Source organism: Cherax quadricarinatus, chromosome 6, assembly GCF_038502225.1.
Source record: "Cherax quadricarinatus isolate ZL_2023a chromosome 6, ASM3850222v1, whole genome shotgun sequence".
NCBI classification, from domain to species: domain Eukaryota; kingdom Metazoa; phylum Arthropoda; class Malacostraca; order Decapoda; family Parastacidae; genus Cherax; species Cherax quadricarinatus.
This window is the reverse complement of record NC_091297.1, coordinates 4,364,331-4,377,531: the sequence shown is the minus strand read 5'-3', so window position 1 is coordinate 4,377,531 and position 13,201 is coordinate 4,364,331. Positions and strand designations below refer to the sequence as shown.

The 13,201-nt window shown below is 42.7% G+C and overlaps 1 protein-coding gene across 5 annotated transcripts in view; it reads left to right on the top strand.

Annotated features, from left to right (window-relative positions):
* Hasp (Hig-anchoring scaffold protein) overlaps positions 1-13,201 on the top strand; it is an 809,679-nt gene that overhangs the window by 600,141 nt on the left and 196,337 nt on the right. For 3 of the 5 annotated variants that reach the window (XM_070079946.1, XM_070079933.1, XM_070079937.1), the window contains exons 6-9: positions 1,490-1,681; positions 2,134-2,313; positions 2,461-2,634; positions 6,021-6,200. In XM_070079946.1, the coding sequence (XP_069936047.1) occupies positions 1,490-1,681; positions 2,134-2,313; positions 2,461-2,634; positions 6,021-6,200 (726 nt within the window). Of the gene's footprint in view, positions 1-1,489; positions 1,682-2,133; positions 2,314-2,460; positions 2,635-5,037; positions 5,415-6,020; positions 6,201-13,201 lie in introns of those variants that run through there. The other 2 variants (XM_070079939.1, XM_070079956.1) reach the window with 2 other exon arrangements.

The following is a 13,201-nucleotide window of genomic DNA, read 5'->3' as shown; positions in this document are numbered from 1 at the left end:
CACCCAGCTCTTTGAAGAACTTTAGAGCACACTTGCCCCATGCTCCAAGGGTCTCCGACCCTATTGGGAAGAAGTTATAGCAAGGGGAAAGGTCTTCATATTTGCGGATCTTCTGGGTCTCCCTGTGGCTGGCAGCTCCACCCCCTTCCACTACGGAGTATGTCAAGTAGGTGTCTGTCAATGTGGCGGCGCAGGTGTAGTCCCATGCAATCTGCTTTCCATCCTTCCAAGGTAGCATAGTGGCGCCATCAGGACGCTTTTGAGTTCCGTCAGACCTCTGCACTTGGGGTTCCCGATGAGCTGGGCAACGGGCTGTGGCGAGGCTTCTCTTTATGATGTCATTGACCTCCTCATGTCTTGCATACTTCCCTTCTACTGTGTGACACACGAGACCATGAAGTCCGAATTGATCAGCTGTCGCCCTGCCGCAAATACACCTATGTTCTGTGAGGATGGGGGCGGCTAGGCGAGGAGCAACACCAATCCGAATGGCCTGTGGGTCTAGTCGAGTGCCCAAGGAGGAATTGGGAACAGATAACAGGAAATCTCCTGAGTGTGGTGCCTTCACTGCCAGGAGACGAGCTTTGTCCTTTCCTGAGACGTTGGAGAGCACACACACACACACACACACACACACACACACACACACACACACACACACACACACACACACACACACACACACACACACACACACACACACAAAGTGCAAAGGTTTGCAACAAGACTAGTCCCAGAGCTAAGGGGATTGTCCTACGAAGAAAGGTTGAGGGAAATCGGCCTGACGACACTGGAGGACAGGAGGGTTAGGGGAGACATGACAACGACATATAAAATACTGCGCGGAATAGACAAGGTGGACAAAGACGGGATGTTCCAGAGAAGGGACACAGACACAAGAGGTCACAATTGGAAGTTGAAGACTCAGATGAATCAAAGGGATGTTAGGAAGTATTTCTTCAGTCATAGAGTAGTCAGGCCGTGGAATAGCCTAGAAAGTGACGTAGTGGAGGTGGGAACCATACATAGTTTTAAGGCGAGGTATGATAGAGCTCATGGGGCAGGAAGAGAGGGGACCTAGTAGCATTCAGCGAAGAGGCGGGGCCAGGAGCTGTGACTCGACCCCTGCAACCACAAATAGGTGAGTACAAATAGGTGAGTACACACACACACACACACACACATATATATATATATATATATATATATATATATATATATATATATATATATATATATATATATATATATATATAATTTGGTGCAAATGGTTGATGCAAACATTTCTTTTTACAATACTTGACGGCAAATATCCGTCTTGTGCAACCACGACTTTCTCCACAGTTTACTGCTCCAATACCTTCCTCTCCCCAAGCCTGTACCAAACTCACGCCCTCTACCCTTAGAGAATTACATCCACCATTCACTACAGTGTACTACGCCTACACCCCTAACACTCAGTGTACTAAGAACACACTCTCTCTTACAGTGTACTGCATTGACCCGCCCACAATTCCCAACGCTCGTCACAGCGGCTTGGCTGGCCAGACCAGATTTGAAGTGAACCAGACATTATTATACTCCTGTTACGAGGGCTATACAACACGGGGCTTCGACGTGGCCAAGTGCTTCCTCTATAACAACACTATGCAGTGGTTCGGCCCAGAGATTGAGTGTGAAGGTGAGTCCAGAGTGAGTGTGTGTGTGTGTGTGTCTGTCTGTCTGTCAATTTGTCTGTCTGTGTGTCTGTCTGTGTCTGTGTGTGTATGTGAGTGAAAATAATTGAATATGGATTTATGGTTTCTCTTGGAAGTTTAGTCTCTTGTGTTCTACTATCACGAGGGAATTTAGCTTCATACTCGTTTTACATACATCCTCATCATTGTATCTCTTTGAGAAGACATCCACACTGGCTCTGCCTTCTCTAAGACATTCACATAATCAGTAGTAATTCATCATTTGCCGGACCCATTTTAAATCCCAGTATCGCAGCAGTGTTACAGAAATAAAGTTAACTGATTTAATAGAGATGGAGAGGGATGGGGGTTAGTGAGATATTCAATAACATGCAATACAAGTCATTTATGTAGGATGGAGACATTCTTGCTCAGTTCACTCCATTCTTCTCCTCAGCCAAGTCATGCGGCGATCCTGGGGAGATCCTTAATGGCTTCAAAGAAGGATCTTGCTTCTCCTTCTCCTGCAGAGTGACCTACCAGTGCCGCCCGGGGTTCGAACTGGTGGGCAAGAGCAACAATTATTACTGCCAACACGACGGCACCTGGACTCCCCAAAAACTACCTATCTGCACACGTTAGTACCTCCTGGAGATGCCGTCTGTTAAACCTTACGTTGGTACTTGTTTTCATGCCGCTAATTCTTCTCTTTCTTCCTCCCCTTCTTCTCTGATCCTGATTCTCCTGTCTCTCCCTCTTCTCTCCCTCTCTCTCCGTCCCTCAGCGGTGCAGTGCGACATCCCAGAAAACCCGGACAAAGGGAAGGCCATCTTCATAGCGGTGTCGTACAACGCAGTGGTCTCCTACGACTGCAACTATGGCTACATGATCGTCGGCTCCTCCACCAGACGATGTGGCGCCGACAAGAAGTGGAGCGGGGTTAAACCCATTTGTAAACGTGGGTGGTTTTGTGATTTGTGGTCTCTGCTGGATATTAGTTAGTCAGTTTGTGAGAGTGGTGGAGCGTATTTAGTTACTTTGTGAATGTGAAGAATTGTAGTTAGTAAATTTGTGAATGTGGTTAGTCAGTAAGATAGACTATAGTTTGTTTGGTGAGGTTGGGAGACTTTATATAAATTGTCTTCCAGTAGTGCTCTGCTGGGGACGCTAGGATCTTAAACAGAATTTCATATTTAGTTGAGAAAGTTAAATTAATGTCTTAGAAAAACAATTTTCAATCACTATTTCAATTTGTCATCTGAAAGTTATGCTAGAAAGCTATGGAGAGCATCTTGAGAATAAGTGCAATATTTCTTAACAATCTTAGGGAGGCACTCGTTGGTGCAGTTAATCAGTGAAAATAAGCTGCATCGTTGCTCAATGGTAGGGCCATCGGCTCGCAACCAAAGAATCCAGGCTCGATCTCAGGCGTGTCGAAACAGCAGGGTAAGTTGCGTCGCACACGTTGCCCATGTTAACTTGGCAGTAAATGGGTACCTAGGTGTTAGCCGACTATTGTGGATAGTATCCTTGGCAAAGGGGAGGAAATTGTAGACTATATATTTGAAATGAGCTGAGGAAGTATAACAACCCTTGATCAATAAATGTAACAATGGAAAAAATGGATGAGATGGTGAAGCAAAAAAAAGGAGACGTAAAGGGAAAAATAATAGGATATATACGTTTTAATCTACATCATGTGGTTCTCAACACCATAGAGACTCCCGCTTTCTGACGTCCTCACAAGAAATATAAATCACTTACTTTTCTGGGCATGGAGATGAGATCAAAGTCGTGAGAAGCAGATTATCCGTCTAACTCTCTGTATTGACTTAACAAACTATCTCCTCTTTGTTTTCTTGTTTATACTTCAAAAATGTGTTAGTCTACAAGTCACAACTTTCTCACGCCATTAATGGACGTCACTAACAAGGCCATTTTTCTGTTTTACAAGGTTTAAGCCACTATGGAAAATATTTGGTGCAAAGTTAACCTTTCTTACAGATATAACTCTCCTTGTAAAGCTTTATAAAGCCATACATATAAGCCGTAAAGATAAGGTGACTGATGAAGAGAAGAAGTAGGTCGTAACTGTGTCACCTTTGTTGTTGTCGGGTGTCAACATCGACCTCACCTGCACTTGTTTAGTTTTCCCGCGAAAGAACCTTCGAACATAACCATGCATGCAAAACTCACATTCAGAACAATACTTGTATTATGCACTAGAGAGACACGCATAGACTTGCGATACTTAAAACCGTCATAAAGACAGCAAGGCTAGAGAACTGTGTTTAGAAGCAGCAATCATACAGACCAACAAGATAGAACATGAGGATACATGGGGGAGAGTTATTCGCCAAACTCATCTGACGCAGGAAAATTCTTCAAGACCAGGTGATGTTGATACCCACTTACAACACCACTACGTATAACCTTTAACCCTGACCTACTTCCTTTCATCACTCACCTGTATATTAAATCCTGTCCCAGTACTCCTTGCATGACTTGATAAAGATCTCCCCAGAGCGAAACGTCATCTACAATCAAATTGTTTTCTCGCACCGCGTGTTTCTACCACTCTTGTTGGTAATACCTGCCATACAGCGCATAGGTCATTAGTTTAAATTTAATGTCATTGCACTCTCACTACAGTTCCCATGTCATTAGATAAAGATGCAGATCGTGAATTATTCTTGTATGCATGTGAAGCTTGTAACATGTGCATCTATGAGGAAGTTCAGTGCAACATGGAATGCTGCATTTAATCTTGTATTCCAATAAGTATAATATTGCCACAAAATATCTTAATTAGTGAAATAATTTATAAATCAGATGAGCGATGAAGTTTAATTGGGATAATTGTGGTAGTATCCGAGACTGGTAAATGGAAATGTGTGGTTGTAATGCATTGAAAGTTGAAATTGGTAATGTATCGAAGAAATGATTCGATCGGAGTAGATAGGAAAGTGTTTTAAAAGTTATTCAATAATGATATGTATAAATTAGTGGTAGCAAAGGTTTACGTGTAGAAATAATTATATTAACGATCTCAAGAGAATTTTTGAGGTATTGGTTTATGTTAAAGAAGCTAGAGAAGTGTGGTGTAAATAAGGCATCTTGTAGAAGTTACTAGTGTTGTAATAAACGTCATACTAACGAGTGAGTATGACAGCATGATTATATCTATATATATATATATATATATATATATATATATATATATATATATATATATATATATATATATATATATATATATATATATATATATATATATATATATATATATATATATATATATATACAACTATTTGATCAGAATAGTATTAGAAGTACAGTAGTAATTATTCTACTGTCAGAGGAAGATAATTGTGGCATATTATTGATACAACTGAGCTTAAAAGATAGACGACTGCTTGCTTGAAGAGCTTATAGTGGTGTTTGTGGTGTTTATAGTGTATGTCAGTGAATAAATGCCGTTGAAAAGTGTCAACAAGAGTTTGGTGGTAGAAACTATTGTGATCAGTAACTGGTATGTGGTGGTGGTGGTTGTGGTAGAGATCAACTGTGGGTCGCCGGGGGTGATGTACAACGGGTGGTTGGAGGGGTCGAGCACGACCTTCGGAGCTGTGGTGGAGCCACGCTGCAACGACAACATGAAGTACGAAGGTCACCATGAACACCGCCTCGTCTGTCAGCAGAACGGAACCTGGTCCCACCCTCTGCCTAAGTGCTTTGGTAGGTATGACTGAACCACCATAAGTCGACTCTGCCACCCACACACCGCCTCCCTGCACATTGCTCTCTGCATTGCCTTCTGCATCTAAGCACAGCTACAGAAGCACCAGCAGCAGCAGCAGCAGCATCAGAAGCAGCAATAGCAGCAGCAGCAGCAACAGGGGCAGCAGAAGCATGATCATTATTATGCATGATATTTCTCACTTTCAGCTTATATACTGAAGAGTCCATAGCGAAATTAATATGATTTCACGATTCTTATACCGGATAAAAAAAAAATACTGGCCATATATAATTAAAAGATTCACTTGAAATATTTTTCATCGTCTAGTTTGTTGATTTTTCTATGGAACTTTGGTGTGTTGCCTGTTATAGTGATAGAGGACAGCCTGTGCCTTAACCTCCACGTCAAACGGCTGAAGAGAAGACGATGTAGCTGGTAGGGCCGCCATGTTTCTGATTATTTCAGCCCTCTTTCGTGTTTTATCTTCTTGCACATTTTGCATGTTCAATTTGTACATTTTTCCTTTCGCACATTTTCTCCGTTATACTTCCTTTCTACGGATTGAGGCAAGAGGTGAGTGTCCTAGCGGGTTGTGTCCCCAGAGATCAACTGCGGACACCCTGGGCATCTATCCAACGGCTGGCTGGAAAACATCGAGCAAGGCACAGCTCTGGGCGCCTCCATCATCTTCCGCTGCTACCCAAACATGACTATCGAGGGAGACCAATCCACCGTTTGTCAGGCCGACGGTTCCTGGAGCAAGCCACTACCTATGTGCCTTGGTGAGTCTCGCCTTACCTGACCTGACTAAACCTTTCATCACCCGACATTAGACAAGGGATAATGAAAAAAAAGTGCATCAGGCGGGATAAATAGATTTGTAGTGATATATGCTGAGAAATGTTAAGGGTTTAGCTAATACTAAACACGATACCATAACTGTAAAGGTGTTTGATGATGTTCAGTGACATGGGGAAGATCCTGGCTGGATAAGTTAGTCTTTTTGAGTTTTTTTTTTTTAAGTGAGATGTATATGAATGAGTTGTTTATGCCTAGACGAGTTGATTGTACGTGGAAGACTAATGTGGGTGGGTCTCTTGTACGTGTGAAATCTAAAAGGACAAGTTTCCTTTTCATGAGAGACCGATGTAAATGACATGACTACATGGTCATGGGATATTCAGGAGAATAAGATTCTTAACGTGAAAGATCAGAGGGACAAAACATGTGTACTTGGGAAACTTAGTTTACAACATGAGCATGGAAGACTTAAGTGGATGAGACGATGGTGAAAGATGAAGGTTAAAGACTTATGTATGATTAACCTGCATGGGAATTAAATGAATGGATGAATTACTCACCCTTACAACAACGGGCGGACGAGTTTCCTCTACGTAGCAGATCTAACTGGTAAATTACCTGTAAGTGGGAGACTTAAGTGAATGTGATAATTGTAGAAAGATAACCTCGGCACATTGGCTGCGTATACGATAGTTACATGACTGACCTACCCACATACGATAGTTACATGACTGACCTACCCACATACGATAGTTACATGACTGACCTACCCACACACGATAGTTACATGACTGACCTACCCACACACGATAGTTACATGGCTGACCTACCCACACACGACAGTTACATGACTGACCTACCCACATACGATAGTTACATGACTGACCTACCCACACACGATAGTTACATGACTGACCTACCCACACACCACAGTTACATGACTGACCTACCCACACACCACAGTTACATGACTGACCTACCCACACACAACAGTTACATGACTGACCTACCCACACACGACAGTTACATGACTGACCTACCCACACACAACAGTTACATGACTGACCTACCCACACACGACAGTTACATGACTGACCTACCCACACACCACAGTTACATGACTGACCTACCCACACACGACAGTTACATGACTGACCTACCCACACATGACAGTTACATGACTGACCTACCCACACACGACAGTTACATGACTGACCTACCCACACACAACAGTTTCATGACTGACCTACCCACACACAACAGTTACATGACTGACCTACCCACACACGACAGTTACATGACTGACCTACCCACACACAACAGTTACATGACTGACCTACCCACACACAACAGTTACATGACTGACCTACCCACACACAACAGTTACATGACTGATCTACCCACACACAACAGTTACATGACTGACCTACCCACACACAACAGTTACATGACTGACCTACCCACACACAACAGTTACATGACTGACCTACCCACACACAACAGTTACATGACTGACCTACCCACACACAACAGTTACATGACTGACCTACCCACACACCACAGTTACATGACTGACCTACCCACACACCACAGTTACATGACTGACCTACCCACACACAACAGTTACATGACTGACCTACCCACACACAACAGTTACATGACTGACCTACCCACACACCACAGTTACATGACTGACCTACCCACACACAACAGTTACATGACTGACCTACCCACACACAGCAGTTACATGACTGACCTACCCACACACAGCAGTTACATGACTGACCTACCCACACACAACAGTTACATGACTGACCTACTCACACACCACAGTTACATGACTGACCTACCCACACACAACAGTTACATGACTGACCTACCCACACACAACAGTTACATGACTGACCTACCCACACACAACAGTTACATGACTGACCTACTCACACACCACAGTTACATGACTGACCTACCCACACACAACAGTTACATGACTGACCTACCCACACACAACAGTTACATGACTGACCTACCCACACACAACAGTTACATGACTGACCTACTCACACACCACAGTTACATGACTGACCTACCCACACACAGCAGTTACATGACTGACCTACCCACACACAACAGTTACATGACTGACCTACCCACACACAACAGTTACATGACTGACCTACCCACACACCACAGTTACATGACTGACCTACCCACACACAACAGTTACATGACTGACCTACCCACACACAGCAGTTACATGACTGACCTACCCACACACAGCAGTTACATGACTGACCTACCCACACACAACAGTTACATGACTGACCTACCCACACACAACAGTTACATGACTGACCTACCCACACACAACAGTTACATGACTGACCTACCCACACACAACAGTTACATGACTGACCTACCCACACACAGCAGTTACATGACTGACCTACCCACACACAACAGTTACATGACTGACCTACCCACACACAACAGTTACATGACTGACCTACCCACACACAACAGTTACATGACTGACCTGCTCACACACAACAGTTACATGACTGACCTACCCACACACAACAGTTACATGACTGACCTACCCACAAACAACAGTTACATGACTGACCTGCTCACACACAACAGTTACATGACTGACCTACCCACACACAACAGTTACATGACTGACCTACCCACACACAACAGTTACATGACTGACCTACCCACAAACAACAGTTACATGACTGACCTACCCACACACAACAGTTTCCAGGTGGGAGAATTAATTACGAGCGCATTTCAAGTGCATGAACTTCCTAGATAAGGAAAACTTGGTGGAAATCCTGGTTGCCCATTATGTTTACGTACACCTCAAGTTGCAAATGCACTTCGTCTTTTCATTCATCCTATGCAAATGTTACACCTTATAGTCATGCACATGAGTCACCAATTTCAAAAAAATTTTATGAGAGTATTAATAGTAGTAGACAAGTGCTTCATGTTTGTTACTACGAGAACTACTATGAACTACGATTAACTACGATGAACTACGATAAACTATATAAATAACTAATAACTATTAATCTGTTTCATTTATTCTCGTAGTTTTTATTAATAGTTTTCTGAACTTTTATTTTCCTCTGTGGAGGTGCCATTGCGCCAGTGAGGGGCTCTTGATCCTAGGAAATTAATTTTTCCTCTGCTTCCTTGGATCTAGCCTGATTGCCTCCCATTTCCCAAGAGCTGCTTGACCATTATGGGTTTACCGCTTTTATCCTGATGTAAAGTAATGTATATTTATTTCGATAATTTTCTTTTTTGGTTCGATTAAGTTTTAAAATAATTTAATTATACTTTTTATCTCCTGGTTAAATGTCTCCTTCAGATATTTAAACTGGTTTTAACCTGATCTTTGTCACACACACATACACACACACACACACACACACACACACACACACACACACACACACACACACACACACACACACACACACACACACACACACACAGGAGCTGTGACTCGACTCCTGCAACCATAAATAGGTGAGTGAGTACAGCAGTAAGCAGTAAGACAAGAGAGAGAGAGAGAGTGAGGTGGACAGACTGGGTTTTCTTAAACTGTAAGAAGACTTTTGACACTGTTCCACACAAGAAATTAGTTCAAAAGTTGGAGGACCAGGCATGGATAACAGGGAAGGCACTGCAATGGATCAGGGAATACCTGACAGGAAGACAACAGCGAGTCATGGTACGTGACGAGGTGTCAGAGTGGACACCTGTGACGAGCGGGTTCCACAGGGGTCAGTCCTAGGACCTGTGCTGTTCCTGATATATGTGAATGACATGACAGAAGGAGTAGACTCAGAAGTGTCTCTGTTTGCAGACGATGTCAAGTTAATGATGCTGCCAACTGCAAAGTCATGAAGATTGGGGAAGGGTAAAGAAAACCGCAGACAGAATACAATCTGGGGAACCAAAGACTACAAACTTCACTCAAGGAAAAAGATCTTGGTGTGAGTATAACACCGAACACATCTGAGGCGCACACTATTGCGCGTACGGGCGACTAGTACGTACGTTCAGGACTCGTTACACCGTGTACATCAGGGCTATATTGGAGTATGTAGCACAAGTTTGGAACCCACACCTGGCAAAGCACGTCAGGAAATTAGAGAAAGTGCAAAGGTTTGCAACGAGACTAGTCCCGGAGTTAAGGGACATGGCCTACGAAGAGAGGTTATGGGAAATAGACCTGACAACACTGAAGGACAAAAGTGACAGGGGTGACATGATATCAGCATATAAAATACTGAGAGGAATCGACAAGGTGGACAGGGACATGATGTTTCAGAAATGGGACACACCAACAAGGGGTCACAATTGGAAGCTGAAGACTCAGATGAGTCACAGGGATGTTAAGAAGTACTGTATTTCTTCAGTCACAGAGTTGTCAGGAAGTGGAATAGTCTGGAAATAGAGGTGGTGGAGGCAGGATCCATACATAGCTTCAAGAAGAGGTATGATAAAGTTCACGGAGCAGGGAGGGAGTGACATAGTAGCGACCAGTGAAGAGGCGGGGCCAGGAACTATGAATCGACCCCTGCAACCACAATTAGGTGAGTACAATGCGGTGATTACATACATAACGGCAGTCTTCCACCAAGGCAGGTGACGCAGAAAAGAAGAAAACACTTTCCTCATCATTCACTCTCTGACTGTCTTGCCAGAGACGTGCTTACACTACAGTTAAAAAAACTGCAACATATCAACACCTGTTCCTTAGAGTGCAGGCACTGTACTTCCCACCTCCAGGACTCAATTCCGGCTAACTGGTTTCTCTGAATCCCTTCATAAATATTGCTTTTCTAACACTCCAACAGCACGTCAAGTCATAAAAAAAAAACATTGACTTCCACTCTCTCGTATCTAACACGCTCACACACGCTTGCTGAAAGTCTAATCCCCTCTCACACAAAACCTCCTTCACAGCCTCCCTCCAACCCTGCTGAAGACGACCCCTACCCCGCCTTCCTTTCACTACAGATTTATTCACTCTCCAAGTTAAATCCTCTCTAAATGCCTGAACCGTCTCAACAACCCCATTTCAAGTCTCTAAAAAATACTTTTAGAGACCCAGCACCTCCTCTTAATCGGATTCTCTGCACAATATTCACTCCACACATTACCCTCGGACACATCTCCACTGCCTCCAGCCTTCGCCTTGTTGCAACATTCACCACCCATGCCTCACACCCATATAAGAGCGTTGATACTATTATACTCTCATACATTTCCCTCTTTGCTTTCATGGATAACGTTCTTTGTAACCACAAACTCCTCAGTGCTCCACTCACCTTTTTCCCCTCACCAATTCTGTGGTTATCCTTGTTTTTCGTAGACTCATCAGTTGACAAGTCAATTCACAAATATCTGAAAACATTCACGTCCTCCATTCTCCCTCCTTCCAATCTTACATCCAATCTTTCATTCCCTATATTTTTTGTTATCCTCATCACCTTCTATTTTATAAGTTCACTTTTAATTTCCTTCTTTTACGTATCCTCCCAAATTCGTCCACTGACTTTTGATCTATAAATGCAACGAAAACCTCTTTACTCTTACCTATATACTGTTCACTTATATGCTTCACTGTAAACATTTGGTCTACACACCCCCTACCCTTCCTAAAGCCTCCTTGTTCATCTGCAATCCTGCTCTCCATCTTACTCTTAATTCTTTCAATAATAACTCTACCATACACCGTACAGGTAATCTCAACAGGCTTATTTCTCTATAATTCTTACACTCTTGTCCCCGTTGCCAATCATTAGGTTTCCTCTCGCTCATACATTTATTAAATAAATGCACTAACCATTTCAAAACTATATCCTCACCGGCTATTAACATTTCTGTCTTAGCTCCATCAATCCCAGCTGCTTTGCTTAACCCCTGGTCATTCTACCCTCAGCTTCACGCTCCTCCCCCACACTCATTGGATAAATGGGTAAATGAAAATGGGGAGCCTTTAATTGAGCTATGTGTAGAAAGAGGTTTGTGATAAGTAATACATATTTTATGAAAAACAGGATAAATAAGTATACAAGGTATGATATAGCACGTAATGAAAGTAGTTTGTTAGATTATGTATTGGTGGATAAAAGGTTGATGGGTAGGCTCCAGGATGTACACGTTTATAGAGGGAAAACTGATATATCGGACCATTATTTAGTTGTAGCTACAGTTAGAGTAAGAGGTAGATGGGACAAGAGGAAAATGGCAACAGTAAGTAAGATAGAGGTGAAAGTGTATAAACTAATGGAGGAGGAAGTTCGGGTGAGATATAAGCAATTATTGGCAGAAAGGTGGGACAGTGGACGTATGGGTAGTGGGGAAGTTGAAGAGGGTTGGAATAGTTTTAAAATGCAGTATTAGAATGTGAGGCAGAAGTTTGTGGTTATAGGAGGGTGGGTGCAGGAGGAAAGAGGAGTGATTGGTGGAATGATGAAGTAAAGGGTGTGATAAAAGAGAAAAATGTCGCTTATGAGAGGTTTTTACAAAGAAGTGACATAAGAGCAGAGTATATGGAGAATAAAAGAAGGGTGAAGATGGTGGTGAGAGAGTTCAAAATAACAGCAAATTATAGAGTGGGAGAGGCACAGTCAAGAAATTTTGCTGAGAATAAAAAAAAAGTTGGAGTGAAATAAACAAGTTAAGAAATCCTATTATAATAGTATATATATCAAAAGAGAAATAGGAAAAAAATGATCCATAAAGGTATTCAAAATCGCTGAGTATTCAACCTACCTGGAGGGTGTTCCAGGGGTCAAAGCCCCCGCGGTTCCGGTCAATGACTAGCATCATGTCACAATAATGTTAAATCAATAAAAAAGCTGCTAGGACCTTAGATGTAAGCAGTAGACACCACAACTAAAAACATTTATAGTTTTCCACTGCTGTTACTCTAACTTTGGACTGAAAGATT